The sequence below is a fragment of the Oryzias latipes genome, chromosome 13 (assembly GCF_002234675.1).
Source record: "Oryzias latipes chromosome 13, ASM223467v1".
Taxonomy (NCBI): domain Eukaryota; kingdom Metazoa; phylum Chordata; class Actinopteri; order Beloniformes; family Adrianichthyidae; genus Oryzias; species Oryzias latipes.
Genome location: NC_019871.2, coordinates 16,860,788 through 16,874,583, shown reverse-complemented (window position 1 = coordinate 16,874,583; position 13,796 = coordinate 16,860,788). Strand labels below are relative to the sequence as shown.

At 39.1% G+C, this 13,796-nt stretch overlaps 1 protein-coding gene across 1 annotated transcript; it reads left to right on the top strand.

The window, feature by feature from the left end:
* The first annotated feature begins 1,108 nt into the window (after positions 1-1,108).
* On the top strand, positions 1,109-13,726 carry ccdc92b (coiled-coil domain containing 92B). Its single transcript, XM_011482603.3, has 4 exons — positions 1,109-2,427; positions 2,557-2,700; positions 7,117-7,164; positions 10,171-13,726. Exons 2-4 carry the CDS (start codon positions 2,565-2,567, stop codon positions 10,857-10,859), a joined length of 873 nt encoding a protein of 290 aa, XP_011480905.1. The 5' UTR covers positions 1,109-2,427; positions 2,557-2,564; the 3' UTR covers positions 10,860-13,726.
* The last annotated feature ends 70 nt before the right edge of the window (positions 13,727-13,796 follow it).

The following is a 13,796-nucleotide window of genomic DNA, read 5'->3' as shown; positions in this document are numbered from 1 at the left end:
TGGGCGCTCTCTGATCAGGCAGGTTAAATGGCACCAAAGATGCATCAGATTCCCATAAGAAGCATTTAATGTAGTTTATCTGCAAATAACTAAATATACTGAAAGTGAAGGTGGCATTACAGCAGTTCTGCCTTCAATAAGCCAACGTAAAAATCATAAGAAGTGGGCTTTTGTCCTCGATGACTCACAGGTCCATCACATGCGCAGACAGATGACCATTAATGTGTTTGAATTGTGCAAGAATGTCTGGCACACACACTCAGACACAAAATCATGAAGCCTTTGGAGGATTCAAAAAAATAGAAACCAAGTCATGCAACCATTTATCATCAGCACAGAGCTGTGCAGAAAGCTCAGGTCATGTCAGACAATCGTGCATTAGGATCAATTATCAGATGAAGATCTGTGTCCATTCTTCATGTTGAAATGGTGACTATGTTTTATTAATTCATTGGCTACAAACATTTTATTTTGGTTACTTTACAAAAAGACTCCTACTTTTTTTTTTAATTTCCAGTTAATAGGAAGAGGTAGTTTGGGTTTTTGTTACTTGTTTCATGTTTTTTTATGGGTTTACTACTGCAGCCCTCTAAGACATACCATCTTTCAAACAAATAAAGCCATTTTACGTGTGGATTTTAGCGCTGCCTCTGAGTTATACAGCTCTCACGTCAAGATGGGAAATTGCGTTCCCTGAGCTGCTGTGTATTTATAATCTCCTTAGACGGTTGCGGGTTTCAGCAGCTGTCAGTTTTGTCATTAATACCAACAGGAGCAGCCTCCCGGCTTTCTAATAAATATATAGAATTGACAAACTGTATAAGCAAAGCTGGTTTCTGAGTTTTTGAAATGCTGTTAAATGGTGGGTGAAACGTATCTACCGTACTTATTATTGGATACATGAAAATACTTGTGATGTCCCTTCACATCACAAAGCCATGTTCTTGGAATCATTAATGATTGCTTTGTTTTGTAAGAAATTTAAAGTCAAAATCATGTCAATTTCTGAGTTTGGGTTTTTCTGTTTTGTTATTTTGCATTTGCAACAATTGCTCATCCTCTAATTAATCTTGATCAGATTCTGCTAATTCTATCTTCTCAATGTCAAGAAATGTCTGTCTGCAATAAGCTCATCAGGCCACTGGGGGGCGCCACATCTTGATTAGCTCTCACAATGAAATTTATAAGCCAGTCCGTCTGGTATTTTTAGAACACTCTTTAAACACATTTAATAGTGTTTATTATATATGCTACACACGCATACACATGTGTGTAGCATATACAGACCCTGCAGAAAATAGGACGTTGGACCACTGGCCAACATTCCAGTCCATCTCTTTGGCCCAGTTGAGACGCCTCCTCCTTTAGCCCAGGCTCAGAAGTGGCTTTACCCAAAGGAGCTGAGTTGTAGCCCATCTCCTGAATGCGTCTGTATGTGACGGTTTTTAAAAGCATTCATGCTCTTCAAACTTTGGCCAGATTTCTCCACAGTATTCTGATTTTCTGAAGTCCTGCTTTTGTGGGTTTTATAAGCTGGAACCACAATTTTTGAATGAAATCATGGAAATGTGTTTACATTTTTTATTGGTTTTCCAACATTTTGAATAGGGTCTGTGTGCCACAATTAGAATTGTGGTCTAAAAAAACAAAAGATGAAATGCCAGATAAGCCATCGGGATCTGCCTACAATTATCCATGTCAATCTAAATATACATGCCAAGTTTTACGTGGTGAATGCAGTGACCTCTTTAACAGACAGACAGTAGGATTCTTGTACAGCGTCCATCAGGTTCGCAGGATACAGAAACGCTGTTTCTATTACAAATCTCTGTCCATGGTGCTGGAATCCCGTGTTTGTTTTTTCTTTTCTTTTAATGCTTTGACGTGGTTTCTTTCTTCGGGCTTCGGTATTAAAGGTTTTTCTCCTTTTTCGCCACTGATTAATCAAAGTTTTTCCTTTTGTACATTCCCTGCTGGGCGTTGACGTGCAGCTTCCTCCAATCAGCTGTCTCCCTGTCTCAGTCGAACGATGTTCTCGCGTGTTCTGGTCCCGACGGCTTGTTTTCATGGTTTTGCAGCAGCAGCTGCTGCCGCTGCCGCTTGAAGTCTCCGTCTGAAACACTGGACTGCGCGCCTGCATCGACCTATGCGGATACATTTCCTTTCTGATGCGTTTCTCTGGGAGCCCCGCGCTGCCACGCACCCCCGTGGTTTTGCAGAAAGAGGCAGCCAACCGGCCTCTTTCTCCGTCAATTCAACGGCGTCACACATCCTGCTCAGAAACACTTTAACGCCTCTCATGAAAATATGTTTTTGGGGATGCTGCAGCCTGCAGGATTGGAGCCAGCTAAAAACAACAACATGGACACTTTACTAACGCTTAAAAGCCTCATTTCTTAATTTTTTGTAGTTGATATCAATCTAAAGGTAAGCAGAGACTTTTAAATTGGTTTATTTATTTACTATAAGATTTCTTAAAATCAGTTTTTTGATGAGAAAGTAGCTGGAACTGAATCCTGTTTGTGTGTTTTTGTATCCCCCCCTCTGCTCCTTCAGACTCCAGCATGGATGATCATGAGAGTAACCTCTCTGGACAAATACAGACTGTTGAGAGGAGCGTGTTGTTCCTCAGACAGGAACATCTCTCCATGCTCCATGGCCTTCACCTGGAGATCCTGTCTTTGCAGAAACGATGCACAGGTGAGGGATGCACTCCTGCTGATGCTGCAGGAGACAGCACACTCACCTGACCCCTTACAAAATCAAGATAGCTGACTAAAAACTTTCCTAAATGACCTTTTTTATGTACAGGCAATGGTATTGTAACGAGACTTTTAATAAATGACATTACTTTATAGAGATTAACGTGGATTAGATTAGGCCCGATTTATCCTGAGCTCAGATATTAAAATGCAGAGTGGAAACTAAGCAGAAATCCAAACAGCAGCTGAATGTATTTGTGTACAAACGGACAATGATAAATCCTTATTTTGTAATAAATTTTACAGAATTTGAAAATGAATTTTCCCCCCTGAAATGATAAAATATGGTCCATAATCTGTTCTTCAAGATTCAAGCAAAAAAGGTGGGTTATTCACCAAAACTACGGGTTTGATTAAGATAAGATAAAGATTTAAAATCCTTTTTACCTGTAAAATCTTTAAATAAATCAAACAATAAACAAAAAATAACTTGATAGGTGTAACTGTTTGTCAAATTTAGTAGTTCAGTGCCATAATCTTACGTTCATCAATATTTTATGGCTTTTCTTTACTATCCATCAACAAACTCTCTAAAATATTGGATTTACTGAGAATTTCAATGACTACATCTAAAGATATTTGGTAAGAAGACTTTTTAAAATAATCTATCATCTTTCCAACGGTTTCTTTTGCAATATCCAATATTAGAGTTAAGTCATTTTAAATTAATTTGACTTTAAATTCAAATAGGAAAACTTAAATTTCAAGACTACATGTCCTCTTTCATCTACGCCACACAATCCACCATCAGTCACAGCCTGACGACGGCTACACGGTGATGTCATGCTTCAGTTCATTTCCTGTTTGAGCTCTAATGGACATGCCTTTTTATTTCATCAAGCGTGCATGTCAACACAATTTCACACCACTGCTGTTCTTGGAGGATCTGCAATTTCAGTCAGTTATGGGGTCTTTTTGTCTAATGAAATTCCCACCCTCACTCTCTAGATTAGATCTGGTAGTAAAGTGAATTCAAAACAGAGTTCATCATTAGTGAGTTGATTGGAGTTAAAATGTGAGTGACTGAGTGGGTCTTTGAAAGAGAATAGCAAAGCGTGCACTGTTCTGTGTCAGCCACAGAAAGAGATGTACACAAATAACCATAATGGTTTGTCCATAAATCCTTTGGTAATCCATATGATCTGTGTGGTGCACAGATGCTGGGGAGGGTGTGTGTGTGTGTGTGGGGGGGGGTGCACATTTGAGTGAATTTGTGTGTAGAGGGAGGGTGAAGACGAGGTAGATGGCTCATAGCCAGTTGGTACAGCATCAACAGAGGAACCTCTTCTTCCTCATCCTCGTTTTTATTGGATCTTCTTCATCAAGTATAAATGAAAAGCAAGTTTGCTGCTCTCACTTTTAATGTTTTTTTTGTTAGATTTACACTTTTACACATTCAAGAATGTGTTTTTTGAGGCTTTAAAATAACTGAGTGCTAGTCTCTCAGCTGCAATGAGCATGTTTCTTCCCCAGAACCCCTTCATGCAAAAAAAAAAAAAGATAAATACAATCCCATTGTACCAGTAGTCACAGTTATAATTTGAATTTTGTTGACAAACTGCTTGGAGTTATATCAGGTCTGCACACACACTCAGCACACACATTTTGCTGAGTGTCTTTTAAGCTTCTTATGATGCTCCAGCTCCACAGACAAAAATCTGTCAAAGGATTTTTCAGGCCCTCCTTTGCAGAATAAGATTAAATACAAGAATAAGAAAGGAGAGAAGATACATGGTTGTGTTAACTTCATCTCCTCTGCTCTCATAGTTTGTTTTTTCCTTAAATGATGCAGTTGCATCTTTAACATTATTGACCATTCACTGAAAGCTCAAACCTCCACTTAAACCTCTGCAGCTGACGTGACGTCTGTCATGAAAATGAAAGGTGGTTTGCCTGTGCTGCTGCTGCCATCTCCCTGATATGTAGCCTGGAAGGATACTGCAAGGTTGAGCTGACAATGCTGCTGTGCATATTAGCTTTGCCTTTGTGATGCTGACCTCCTCTTTTATTGTCTCGAGCGTCCAGAATTTACTCATCCACATAAAGCCCTTTCATGCAGCCGTCTTAATGAGATATGAGCTTAATCAGGTTTCCTTTAGCTCGTGCTCTTCTTGTGTGTCTCTGTGCGTGAGGATGTGTCCTTCAGGATGTGTTTTCTGTGTTCAGAGCTGAATCAATGAAACAGTAAACCTTGACTCTCAGTTGTGCTACAGGAGATAAGACTGGCTTTTAAAATGTAGCAGACAAAAAGATGCTGCACTTTGCTGAGTGCCTAATTTTATAGTTCAATTATTGTTAGTGACCAACAAATTTCTGTGCTTTCAGTAACTTATGCATTTATTGTTTGTAGAAAAGGACAACACAAGAGAAGGGGGTTCAATATTGTAGTAGCAATCAGGGAATTTTATTAGTGTCCCCTTCTCCTTATCTGTATTCCATCGTTACTTCCTTTCTTTCCTTCATCCTACATCCCCTGGCCTTGTCTCTTCCTGCCAGCTGCTTGAGCAGGCGTTACGCTGACTGCAGAGGAAAGGAAAAAAGGGTGCGACAAGGACTGCTAGAAAACGAAAAACCTTTGAGATGATTCTATGATCTTGATTTGTCGAAACCAAATATCCACTTGAGAACTTCACTTTCACTGCTCAGAATTCAAGAATAAGCCTGAATGTAGTGGGGGTTTTTTTGTTTGTTTTTTAAGAAAAGATCCAGATTTGGACAGCTTTGCTAACAAACCCTACATTTCAAGTTCGGGAAATTTGAAAGACTTAAATCCATAAACAGTCCGCTGCACCTAAACATGCTTCAAAGAAGCTGAATGAGGATATTTCTCTGCTGCTGCCAGGTCAGTCTGAATCATCATGAAGATGAGAGGCAGCCCAGACACAAGCAGGCACACTAACTGCCTTCACACCCACTTCAGATACTCTTCACTGGTATATAGGCCACTAAAAGACTGAACAACAAGCACAAACCTGCCTGAAGTCCTATTCTTACAAGAATATCAGCTGCAACAAATTCTCCTCTCTAAAGCATTGATGTTACTTCCCTTCCTAAATGAAGTCATTATTGAATTCAGCTTCTGTCATAATAAGCGTCATTGTTCATGAATAAATGTTGGCTTTAGCTAAAAGATGCTCTTGTTTTGAAAATCTACTAATGCATTAATAAGGAACATATGTTAGAAGATATTTGGAACTAAGATGAGCACCAAAGTAAAAGCATCAATAAGCAGTGCTTTGAGGAAAATTAGGCATTGTTTTCTTCATTTGTCATTTTTCTCCTTTCTTTGCACCACACGTCCTAAGAAATTTCTAAGAGCAACAACAACAAAACGTGTGTTGAAAAGTGAAGGAAGTATCGAGATAAAACCACCTGCTATGAGTGATGCCAAACTTACCAAGACTTAAAATGTAAAAATATGTGTCTCTTTGCACCAATTAAGATATTAGAAATGAAAAAGCTGATGCCTTTTTACACAATTAGAAAATTAAATCCCAAAAGTTCAAGGTGTACCCCGCCTTTACCCAGCAGTAGCCCTGTGACTCCGATAGGGATTCAGCAGAATTGATGGATGGATGGATGGATGGATAGAAATTAAACTAAGAACAAAAGTATTCTTATTCCGAGTCTCTGGGTCTCGGCTGAAGCAAGAAGTTCTTTTTTATTTTCAGATGAGCTGAGATGAACTGACTGAGATGGACACGTGTTGTATTTAACTGTGATTATTTTTACACTCAAATGTTTAAATGAGCTCCTGTGCTCTTTTTCAATGCTAGATTACAAAAAAAAGAAAAAATAATACTTCCCTTTGGAACAGAAAGTCTCATCATGACAGTCCAGCTTTTTCTGCAGAGATGTCCCAAACCTGAATCTGTCTCTGCAGAGTCCAATTGTCTCCTGTATAAGAATGAGTTTAAACTTTTAATGAAACTATTTTTGGATATCAAAAAAGGATGCAGAAGGCTTTAAAATGTTGAGCTGTTGTGTTGCTGCACACCCTGAGTGTTTCTCTCAGTTGTTCATAGTTTCTGTTCTGATTCCAAAGCCATTTTTTTAATTCAAACACTACATATTAAAGTTGCATGTCGATAGAGGAACAGTTTTTTTTTTTTCTTCCACTCTTTAGCAGGACATCATTTGCCAAGTTGCAGGCACTGAGCCTTTGATGTAAAGTTTCAAATTTTGTCTCATAAATGATGCATCAGTTTGTAGACTGTCTGCAGTGCATCTAACAAGAAAGAGAGAAAAAAAACTACAGCTCTATGAGGAGAAAGGGAATGTGTTTTCCACTCAAATATGACTACATGGTACATATTTTAACCCAGAATTGTTGTGTTTTTCTTCTGCTTTTTAGAGCTAACAAGCGATTTGAAGCTAAAGCCACCAGGCAGGAGCCAGATAGGTATGTATTGAAGTAAAACAATAAAAAATACACTCCATGAATGAGGATTTTCTTCGTAATATGTCATAAGCCTTACCCGCTTGTCACAAATCTGTGGAAAGGCTAAATTTGTTAGACACCAAAAAGACTTCAGTTTGCATCTAACCGATCTAGTTTGTCTTCATGATTTTTTTAACATCAATCTAGCAAATCCATGTGCCCATGTCTTTCCATCCTTCCACCCCCTCCAGGGAATCGATCCCTATCATCTACCCTCCTCCCTCTGCTGTCATTTTTTATCTCAAGATGGGAGAGAGAGAGCTTTTTACAGATGGAGAATCGCTTTGTGAATAACAGCTGTGAGGACGGGACGCGCTCTCTGCAAAAAAAAAATAAAAAATACCAGCACAGCTGGAAAGCTGCAATGTTTTCAGGCAGTTGCGGCTTCGCCGGCCCATAAATAGAAACCGTTTGGTCACAGCGAAGTAGATGGAATGCAGAAAGATCAGTCAAAAGGCTGAGTAAATGTGTTTGTGCTTCTTTGAGACTGATGGGGGGAGGAGGGGGTGCCATGCTTTGCTGCATTACTCAGCCATTAGATTCCATCTCTTTCCCCTGTGCAGGTTTTTTTCCCTGATCCATCAATCCCACACAGCCCCCACCCTCACAGATTGATCCGTCCTCTTTTTTTTACTCCTTTTGCTCTCCTCAACGTCCCAGAGGGAGGTTCAGTTTACAGACTTTACTGAGATGTCGAGCATGGAAAAAAGAGAGAGACGAAAGCAGGAGACTGGGTCAGCTGCAGATGTGCTGAAGAGAAGGGGGTTATTGGAGAATATCTGGACCATATTAGATATCTATAGTCAGCATATGAGCTGGAGACAGAAAACCTGATACTCAGATCTAGGAGGAAAATGTGGATAGAAAATTAGAAGAAGAAAAAAAGAAGTGATAAAAGGAAACAGTTAAAACTGAGTTAAAATAAAAAGAAACAGAGAGGAGCAGTTTCAACCTTTGTGAAGGAAATCTCTATTGCAACTGGGAAGGTGCAGCTCAGTCAGCCCAGAGGCTCCTCCACCAACTACAAGCTTTTTATCTAGTCCTCCTGGGAGTGAAAAACTTCTGTCGACAGAAGCTGTTTGAGAGCAGAATATAAATATATATATGGTTTTTTTTCTGATTTTGGAAGGCCTTTTGGTGTAGAGTGGAGCATGCTTCAAGCAGACAGCTTTCAAAGGCAGGTTAAGGCCTGTTCATCTAGATCAGGGGTCTGCAACCTTCAACACGAAGAGCCATTCGGATGGATTTCTCACTGACAAATTCCAGTAGGAGCTGCAAAGTCTTATTTCACCCTTTAGAAACAGAATATACCTATTTGTGTTTATATTATGGACACTATTAGGATACATATATATGAAATATTTTAAAGAAAAAATGAAATAGGCCTTTTTTCTAAATATGAAATTGTTTATGTGACTTACTTTCAAATAAAACATCCTGTTCCACATAGGAGCTATGGAAGCGATTCTGTAGCATAATTAAAAATAAAGGTCAAAACCAGAAATGCTTTTTCATTTTAAAAATGAAGCTGCATTTTTTGACTCAAAATTAAAATGAAAAAGCAATCAGCCAAAATGCTTTTTCCTTTTCTTCTTTAACACCGCTTATTCTGTCACTTAATTAAGATGATAATGAAAATGGTATTTGACATTTCATTTTCAAAAAGTTCTCTGGTAAATGTGTTGCAAAATTCATTGCACCGCAGACAAGCTTTTTTTTCTTCGGACTGGCAGCCGCCTTCGCATAGCGGAGCACAAAGCTCCGCGACCCAAAGCTCCCGATCGCCGAAGGCGGAAATGCTGCTACGATCTGAGAAACCATCACATGAATTTGTGTTTCCAGTGGTGTCCAGAACAAAATAAAGGATGATGTAATTCCCACATATTTACATCCAAGATGCTCATTGCCCATTCGGAGTTTTAAGTACCTCCACGGCTAATGTTTAAAGCACATATTAGCCTAATGCTAACCCGTCTTTCGGGTCCTCCTTGCAGCGAAGAAAAAAGCATTGACCACGCGGATTTAAAAAAATATGAGCGAACAGGCCCTTAATGATAATCACAACAGCAATAAAGCACATTTAGAAGATAGTCTCCTGCAGCTTTGCACTGAGTGCGTGTTGGTCCAACCAGCAAACATTTAACATGGCGAAATCTGTTATATCTCTTGATGGGGCTCCAGCTGTCATCGAACAGCAAAATCAGCGCGAAGCTGCAAATGAATATGTAAATATGTGGGAATTACATCATCCTTTATTTATTGATTTTGAGTCATTTGATGCAGTTACATTTTGAAAATCAAAAAGCATTTCTGTTAATCCATTTTAATTGTCAAATTAGACATTTCTAAATGAATTTTGCTACACATTTATCAGAGAACTTTTTGAAAATGAAATGTCAAATACCATTTTCATTATCATTTTAATTAAGTGACAGAATAAGCGGTGTTGAAGTAGAAAAGGAAAAAGCATTTTGAAGGATTGATTTTTCATTTTCATTTTGAGTCATGTGATCCGGCTTCATTTGGAAAATTAAAAAGCATTTCTGTTAATCCATTTTAATTGTTAAATTAGACATTTCTAATTTCTGGTTTTGACTTTTATTTTTAATTATGGTACAGAATCGCTTCCATATAGGATCATCCCAATGCAGCAAATGTAATAGTAGGTAGAGTTTGTTTTACTGTTTTTGGTATATCTCAGCCACAAATTCATAAAACTAACAGAGCAAATTACGAGACCCTTGCTGTAATTCTCTGATCTTAACTTAACATTCTTTAATTTTTTTCAATAGTAGACTTCCGGTGCACCTTATGTATAAATTCTGGTTTTGCTTACTGGCCTCAGATTGATTTTCTGTGGCAGACAGTGGTCAAAAGTCTGAGTGTTTGTTGTTGTTAAATTCCACTAATGCTTTCGAATGCTCTGCATGTAAATTAACACTGGCAGTTATGGTCTGTGTCTAACAGAATTGCTAGAGGAAGAGGAGATCCTGGACGCCCGATGTTGTGACTTGAAAAACCGACTGACAGAGAAGGAGTGTGCTTTAGCAGAACTTCGAAAGGAGCTGAGTACGAAAGGGTCTTTAGTTGGAGCGCTTAGAGCCAACCTCAAGGAAAAGGAGCGCCACTTTCTGGAGGAGCTTAAACACCGCAGCCATTGTTCAACTGTCCTCAACAGAGAGCTACAGAAGCAAACAGAGGCAGCAGCGTACCTCTCCTTCCAGCTGCACGCTGCCAGACAGAAACTGCACCAGCAGCGGCTGCAGCAAAGGCAAGGACTCCTCGCAAAAGCCAGCAGCCAGGGGGCGCAGCATGCTGCAGAGCAGAACTCCACGTCTCCTGTATCGGCATGCTCTCCTCCCGTGGTCAAACCCAAGCGTAAGAGCACCAAGCTGTCTTCCAGAGTGCAGCGTGCTCGGGAGTGCGTTCCCATGGAGAAAGTTTTGGGCCCTGCAGAGCCCACGGCCATGCCGGACCCGGCTCTCTTCCTCCACCCCCACAGGCACAGAGCACGCTCCAGGCTCACCTTGGCACAAAGACGGGATGAGGATGAGGAGAAAGGTGGAGGGGAGAGGCTGGTGGGGCCCCATGATGAAGCCGGCAGGCTGGTGTCCTCAGCAGCTGCGTCCTCTGCTGCTCAGACAAACGCAGATTAGTGAAAAGTGCCGCTGCGTACTTCTGTCAAACTGTTGGTAATTGTTGATTTGCACCTTGACTGGATTGAGACTGACTGGTTTTAGCTATTATGATATATACACTAACCATAGATACTTTTTTAACATGTACTTTAATATAACCTCAAGTAACTTGTAAAGGAAACATTAGTTTTAGAAAGAAGTTAGATGATTTGTTTACTCTGCTGTTAAATGCTGTGTACACTGGGGAGCCTTATTTCAACGTAGCCTCTGATAGATTTACAACAAACCACAGGTAGACAGTCGTAGCTGACAATAAAAGTGAACTACAGTCCTGTTGTGGGACCCAATCAACTGTGAACTGTCAAGATCCCCTCATGTGACAAACACTTGTCCTTCTGAGCCCCACATCTCTATAGATATATATATATTCCAGGCTGGAGTACGTTTTAAAGAAGAAGACTGTACGTAAAATGGTACGCAAATAGCAGCTTGAGAAGAATGCCTCTTGCATTGTGGCATCCTGCATTAGTAATGAGTTCAAATGTGCACTTAGGACCTCGTTTCCCAAAAACCCAGGAAATGTTTGGCAAGTAATCTATTTCAAATCACTTCCAAAATATGCTAAAATAGTGCAAAACCAGAATATTTAATGCTGAGTACATCAGGGAGGGTTTCTTATGTAATTGTTTTGCAGCTGAGAAGCTCATCCTTGGTGTTTTTAAATACACTCCCTGTTGTAGCTTTCAGCTGCTAAACCATTTTCCCTTTTGTTTTTCCATACAAGTGTTTCAGGAGGGGGGTAGCAGACAGCAGGACGTCCTGCTGTTTGGATCTCATTCTTAATTATCCCGGGTGTTGGCTCCTTTTTGCCTGGAGGATAAGTTATCAACTATATACTATTTTCTTTTAATATACAACCTATACACACCAGACTAAACAGAGCTGCTCGTCGGTTCTGTTAGTTTCTCAGTCTTCCCTGGCTATTTTAGTCTTTCAAATAAATTGTAACATAGATCACAAATACTTTTAATTCCCAAATGAGGGGAAAATGTGCACATTGCTGAATTTTACACTGCGTCCATACATTTTTTTTTTTTGTAATGGCATCACTTGAACCCCTTCAAAGAAAGAAAAAGTTTTTTTGTCTGGGGACTTTATATTTTTAATTCAACGTGAGCTTTTATTTGATCCCCAGGTCACAAATACATGAAAGAAATCAGTTTTATTGTAAAGAAACATATATTTTGCATACTTAATTTATTCAGTGGATGAACTAATTACATTAATACAATGATTCCATTAAATAATTGGATATAAATAAATCTGTTCAAAAATCAGACTACATTTGCACCGCAGTGCCTGTGTCAGGTGGAGAAGTTAGATAAGCGGGTGAAGGTCGAGTGGAAAACAACACACAGAAAAATATATGCATGTATGAATATACATACGTTTATAGAGGTGTTGTGCACTTTTTTCTAAATTTTGCAGGGGGACTCTTGCTTTGCAGCTTTCCAAATTCAGGTCATAATCGATTCTGACTTGTTGCACCATGTGATTTACTCAGGTGTGGTTTGTGTACTGAACACACAGACAAGAGCTTCTTCACCAGGTGTTGAGCTTTCTTTTCACCTCAGGAACAAACAAAACGAGTCTCTTTTTGTGTCTCTGAAGGCACGGAGCACAGAGAGATGTAAGGCGGGGCCTGTGTTCTCAACCATTTTTGGAAACTTTCTCTGAACTAAAACACACAAAGGCACTGCTTGTATTGACAAGAGGGAACAGTGAGCATAAAGACTGAGATTGTTAAGTGTTGTTAGGAAAAATGTGCAGATGGTGCCCCCTGGTGTTGAAGAAATACAAGAAAAAAGAAAAAAAATGACTCGAAATACTGTATGTGCAATAGCTGGCATCAATAACCCCCCATCCGCTGCTGACCCACTGTAATTACTGCCTTATAAGATGAACTGAGTGTACCTGGATACTTTTTAGGGCAGTGTCGAAACTCCTTTCACTCAAATACTTATAAGAAAAAATGATGATGAATTTGCTGATCAAAATTTTGGGGTTGAAGTTTTTCACAGTCCATTCAAAGTCTTTGTCTTTGACACAAGCCTTTTTGTAGAAGTTTTTCTCTCAACTGCGTATTTGAGGTTTAACGTTGTTAATATATTGTCAATATAGCAATGTGGATCTGTGGCTTAAATCAGTTTTTTTTTCACTCATAATGATCTGTTTCATTTTACATGTACACAACATTATTCTTTTCAAATGCATCTAAAAGTTAATCTAATTTAAAAAATAAAAAACACTAAATGAAGAGCAGTTTTATTATGTAACATTAGGTTATTGTTTTTTATTTTTACGAGTAGAACTTTTTCTGTTTTCAGAAAATACTGAGCCATTGAGGGTTTTCCATCGCTCTTCCAGGTTTTTAGCAAGATAGGATCTGAGACTCAACCACTGCAATTTTACCTTTGTGTTCATGTAACACATTTTTAAAAGGTCAATCTAAAAGTTGAGTTCTGATTGCTTCTTTGTTCACTTTTCAAAGATCTCTTTTGTTTTTGCTCCCTGTTTCTCTCACCATACTTTATATCAGTTTGTGCTTCCACATCTATGGTACTGTATTGATCAGGACTGTTTTTTTTAAAGATGTCAGCTTTGCCAGCTATTTCTGTTCATCTTGCTCTGTTCAGCCATGCCCAGGTCAGCATGTGGTTTTTGTAAAGGAACCCATCCCCTGAAAAACTCTGTGTGGGCCCAAAATACGTCATTTTGAGCAATAATTGAATAAAGTACCCAGTATGAAATACATATTGCTGAGACGCTGTGAGATGTTTGTCCATGATTGAGCAGAAGAAGTAAACCTGTAAGAGTATAAACTGCTTTGGTGTCCTGATTGAAGTGAAACAAAGAACTGCAATTCTGATGAGTCCATTGTTTACTTTTTTTTTC

Bases quoted from the DNA above. Each gene is read 5' to 3' on its own strand.
- ccdc92b (XM_011482603.3), top strand. From the start codon at position 2,565: ATGGATGATCATGAGAGTAACCTCTCTGGACAAATACAGACTGTTGAG. The intron at 2,701-7,116 runs GTGAGGGATGCA...TCTGCTTTTTAG, and splicing joins TTTGCAGAAACGATGCACAG to AGCTAACAAGCGATTTGAAG. The intron at 7,165-10,170 runs GTATGTATTGAA...TGTGTCTAACAG, and splicing joins ACCAGGCAGGAGCCAGATAG to AATTGCTAGAGGAAGAGGAG.